The sequence below is a fragment of the Myiozetetes cayanensis genome, unplaced genomic scaffold (genome assembly GCF_022539395.1).
Source record: "Myiozetetes cayanensis isolate MyiCay16 unplaced genomic scaffold, myiCay2020 scf3, whole genome shotgun sequence".
Classification (NCBI taxonomy): Eukaryota; Metazoa; Chordata; class Aves; order Passeriformes; family Tyrannidae; genus Myiozetetes; species Myiozetetes cayanensis.
Window position 1 is genome coordinate 30185787 of NW_026087521.1, and position 5060 is coordinate 30190846.

Genomic DNA, 5060 nt, shown 5'->3' on the forward strand with positions numbered 1-5060 from the left:
TGACCAACTATTCTCAGGCACACTTGGAACACCAAGCATGCGGTCATCAGCTATCACATCTTCAGTGTTGATACCTCTGATCACCTGCAAGAAACCAGGAAAAGCAGATCTGATTTTTACTATGTGATTAGAAAAGACACCTAAGAGATGAATGTAATCAGACCAGGCTTCTCTCCTACCCCTCATTTTGCCCATTGCTGTCCTTTTATAAACGCCCACGGACATGAGTAGTTTATTTGTCTGGGCTCATTTCTCCCACCCTACCCCTTCCGACGGCCGTGGGCCCGCTGGTACGGACCTGGGCACGCCACTTCTGTGGGGCTGGAGCCGCTCCTCTGCTCTGCCCATAGTGGGGCTGCGACACCGACCCACGGCAGCCCTGGCCCGGCGGCGGGCGGGCGGCTGCGAGGGTGGGCAGCAGCAGCACCAGAGAGCCCGCGAGTCCCATTTCTGTCGGGTCCAGAGGGCTGCCGGGGGCAGTCTGTCCTGTCGGTGTGATGGACGCGCCCGCCCGCCAGCCGAGCCGGGAGTCCCGCTCCGGGTGGCTTGCTCACGGTGACCGCGGGCTGCGAACGTCAGGGAGGAACCCGTCACCGCCGGGAGGTCCCGGCATATATAAGGCATGCAGGGGATTCGCCAGCGCCGGCTGATCCCAGCCGCTCCTTGCCGGGCATCGGGCTCCGCAGCTCCGCAGTGCCATGGCCCCCGCCCGGGCGGCGGGGAGGGCAGGTGAGGGCGAAGGGGCCGGGCCGGGCCGGGTCGGGCGGGGGTGGGCGGGCTGCACACCCGGCCGGGCTGCACATCCCGGCAGCCCGCACCTCCCGACGCCGCCGCGCTCTCCGCAGGTGCCGTCGCGGCGCTGCTGTGGCTGCTGGTCTGCGGCCCGGGGGACTCCGGCTGCCACCTTCTGACGGTGGCCGATCTCTTCGACCGGGTGATCCGGCACTCGGGCAGGATTCACAGCCTCTCCACGACGCTCTACGCCGAGCTAGTGAGTGCCGGGCCGGCCCCTCTGCTGCGAAGCGGGGCTGCACCGCCCTGGGAGCGGCTGCCGACGGGGCGGGATAGCGAGGAAGGTGGCGGGATGGAGGGTAGTGGTGGTAGTCTCGGTGTATGTTTAGGTTTTCTTCCCTTGTAGGAAAAACACTTTCCTCCCCGTGACAACGAGCTGGGAAAGCCCGCTAGGAAGTGCCATACGTCGGGGATGCTGACCCCCAACGGCAAAGAATACGCCCAAAAAATCCCGGTAAGGGGGGACGGCGGCGGCGGGCAGAGACAGGGCGGAAGGGGATACAGCGGGGATTGAGGTGCTGGAAGAGGACTCCGTGAGTCACACTGCCTCCTTTCTCTCCCCTGAAGAAAGGGGAAAATACCTTCCGTCCCGTCAGAACCCCCAAATGTCTCATTCATCACACAGGGATGATCACCTTTGGGCTGGAGATAGGCAGAGAGGCTTTTACGCTGCCGAGCTTCATCAATAATGGAAGGAAAAAGCTGTTAAGTTTTGACCCCAAACAAGTGCACATCACAGAAGTATTGCATATGAATCATTAGTTTGTTGAATTTTAAAAGCTGCATATGGTTACCTATGCTCAGATCATAACATACTAGTTTTAATAAGGATATTGAAGTAGTACTTTGTCAAAATGACTGAGAGACAGATGTCTTTTGATTTTGTTCTGGCAATCTCTGCGGAATAGAAACTTAGAACAGACATTGTGTGTATGTGGCAGAGAAGTTAATTAATCAGTGTCACTGCAAAAAGCAATCAGGAGAAAGAAATAGCAATCATTATCTTTGAATTGGTAGTTAGGTAAGGGGAAAAGAACAGCAAATTGGTTTAGACAGTTGTAATGGCAAAGAGAAAAAAATCATTATTAGTTTAGAGAAAAGCTGGAAGAGTCTCTTCAGACACAGAAAAAGTAAATTATTAAGTTGGGGATACAGCACTAGGAGAAACTTTTGCCTTTCAGAGGAGACAGACAACATTTTTGGGTTTGGTTATGATGGAGTGAGGAGCTTTGCCCAGGATGTCCAGAAGGTCCCCTGGAGGGACAAAGGGAGATGAGGCCTTGTTTGTGTTAGCTGAAAACTAGACAAATACAGCTTCTGGGTGTTATTATATGTAAGCAAATAACCAGTGAGAGAGTAGTATGTAAGAATTGAATTGCAGATATAAATCTTAGTCCTGCTGAGATTTCACAATGAGACTGTTTAAGACTGTTTATATGATCTGTTGCAAAGTAACAGAGTTTTATGGTTTTAATTTATAAGAGAGAAGAACTAACTCACTTGATACTGAAACTTTTGCAAGCCTGGAAAGAACCACTTTCCCACTTTAACCAGCATATTGAGCACCATCAAGAGTTACCTGATGACAGCCTTAGCAAAGCTAAGCAAATCAGCAATATGGTACATGAGCTGAAGACTGGAGTTGAGAAAGTAACAGAAAAGGTAAGATTTCCGATGTAGCTTTTATTTATACCAGTTATGTGGCACGACTGACTTTGGGGAGAGGGTAGTGTCTGCTCTCACTTGGGCTTGGAGGCTCTCATCCAGCAAAATGCTGGACTTCGTTACAGATACAAGCATTTTTGGGTCAAAGGATGTGACAGTTTATCAATTGGTAGATACATAGATGGCATTATAGATTTCCATATCTGACAAGCAATATTTTATTAATATTAAATATATGAAAGAAGGACACAAGTACAAAGACTAGAGCCTTCCACAGCTTCAGATATGAGCCAGTAATGGCATTACTTTTCTAAGGTAGTAGAGGAGATGTGGGTAGACCATGATAAATGCTTAACTGTTTTCAGTTTTATTTGGATTTACATTCTAAGTAATTCAAGTATCACTGCCATCTCCTGAGAAGAGCTCTTTCCTAAGGCAATAATTTTATGCTGGGATAAGTTCTCCAAGACAACAGTGACATTGCTTAAGTCCAGTGCCAGTCACAAAGCAATTTCAAAACTCCATTTCAAATTCTGGCAGGTCATATGTAAATTATAGGATGTATTTCTGTTATTTCCATTCCTGTCTTCTCATTACCAGCTAGAAGTCCTGACCTTTGCATTTCTTGTGCATTCATATCTAAACTTATTTTTAGTTTTGACTAAACCAATGAAGGCTGTGTACCCATTCTCTGCAATGGCCACACTGCCAAGGTGCCCCTTTCACTACAAAAAGTGGTTAATAAACTAGTATCTTACCCCAGTAGATCACCTTTCAGCTTTATGAACACAGGTGGGGAATATAAGTTTTAAAATAGTAAGTAGCTTACTACTAGGATAGGCTGAATTGTACCCTGCTCTAAAATGCAGCCCTGATTAGGGTGACTCAGAGCTACAAATAGAAATTCTATTTTCCAAATGTAGCCATGGTTTTGTGTTAAAATGGTCTTAAAGTTCAGAAGTGTTAAACCTCAAAGCCTGACCTTTGCTTCATTCTGTAGCTGAAGCAAACCATCAAACTCTATAAATTAGCTACATACTTTTTGTATATTTACTTGCTTAATTTTATCTAAAACACCTTTGAAGGAATTACTAAGAGGGAAAGCTTTGAAGTATCTCTGTACTATGGACATACCACAGGGTAGGAATGTAATTACAAAAATTAACAAACAATGCAAATGCATTCCATATTTTGCAGCCATGTTTTTCTGTAAGACAGAAAAATTCTAAAGTTGCTTCTGTTGTGAAGCTCCTACTCTGAGAGGTGATCACAGTCTGCAGAGTTCACCAGGTTAAACAGCACTGGTGGATGCTCACATTAGAAGCTTCCCTTTACAAAGCCATTATTAAAATAAATGGCTAAAAAGTCTCAAGACAGATTCACTATAACTCTTCAAGAGGACCTAATGATTACCAAACAGGGGTTTCTCTACTTAAACTCAGATGGAGCTATACCCCAGTATTCATTAATAGTATATCAAATCATTTCAGTCTAGTCTAAAGGTTGTATAGGATAAAAAATCTTTTTCTATGTAAGGAACTTTACATGTATCTTCAGTAAGTATGTGAAAGATCTGGAGTAGCACATCCCAACATAGTGATGCCTCAGTTGACTTCTGCACTAGCATTTTCAAGATTTGTTGTATGTGTAGTTACAAGTTGTACTTCTTTTCCTCTTTTCAATACAGATGCAGTCAATGGGGATCATCAGCAATTCATTAAATGGAATGGCATCATCTGAAGGCACTGGTTTATCAATTAGTAATGAAGCAAACATGATGAGTGACTCTGACTTCATCCACTGTTTTAGGAGAGATTCCAATAAAGTACAAAGCTACTTAAAAATTCTGAAATGTAGGATTATGCCAGAAAATAGTTGCTGAGTTGTAATCTCTTAACAAGTAGTCTTCAGCATGTTGTTTATAAAGATACAAAAATAGAACTTATAAATTATCACATTTACAGTAATTTTAATGGGAAAGTGGTTTTGAAATCCTTTGGCAGCTATTTGACATAGTTGACCAATGCAGATGAAATACTAAATAAAACATCATGTGTGTATGTGGGTTAATGCACCTGATAAAAAGGAGTACTCTAGCAGTAGATAAATAAATGTCCTTGCACATTACACTGTGACAGACTATATTATGGCTGATTCACACAGTTTAGATATACATATATATAGAATCATAGAAAGGCTTGGGCTGGAAGGGACCTTAACAATCACTTTGTTACAATCCCTAAAATCCCACCTTCAACTAGATCAGGTTGCTCAGGTCCCCATCCAAGCTGGCCTTGAACAGCTCCAGGGATGGGGTATCCACAACTTCTACGGGCAACCTATTCCAGTGCCTCACCACCCTCTTGAGTAAAGAACTTCTTCCTAACATCTCATCTAAATCTCTCCTCTTTTACTTTAAACCCATTCCCCCTTGTCCTATCACTATTTGCCCATGTATAAAGCCACTCTCCCTCTTTTTTATAAGCCTCTTTCAAGTCCTGGAAGGCCATAATGAAGTCTCCCTGAAGCCTTCTCCCAGACTGTCTTCATGAGGTTCTTGTTGGTCCACTTTTCAAGCTTGTTCAGGTTCTCCTGAATAGCAT

The 5060-nt window shown here is 44.9% G+C and overlaps 1 protein-coding gene across 1 annotated transcript; it reads left to right on the plus strand.

Annotated features, from left to right (window-relative positions):
* Nucleotides 1-497: 497 nt before the first annotated feature.
* LOC126644494 (prolactin-like) lies at nt 498-4556 on the plus strand. The gene is made up of 5 exons (XM_050323883.1): nt 498-620; nt 812-991; nt 1139-1246; nt 2275-2454; nt 4145-4556. Exons 1-5 carry the CDS (start codon nt 498-500, stop codon nt 4337-4339), a joined length of 786 nt encoding a protein of 261 aa, XP_050179840.1. The 3' UTR covers nt 4340-4556.
* The last annotated feature ends 504 nt before the right edge of the window (nt 4557-5060 follow it).

What these genes read in the sequence shown, in the direction of transcription:
- LOC126644494 (XM_050323883.1), top strand. Translation starts at nt 498, where the DNA reads ATGGACGCGCCCGCCCGCCAGCCGAGCCGGGAGTCCCGCTCCGGGTGG. An exon ending in CGACGCTCTACGCCGAGCTA is followed by an intron (nt 992 to 1,138) that starts GTGAGTGCCGGG and finishes CTTCCCTTGTAG; the next exon opens with GAAAAACACTTTCCTCCCCG. An exon ending in AATACGCCCAAAAAATCCCG is followed by an intron (nt 1,247 to 2,274) that starts GTAAGGGGGGAC and finishes TTAATTTATAAG; the next exon opens with AGAGAAGAACTAACTCACTT.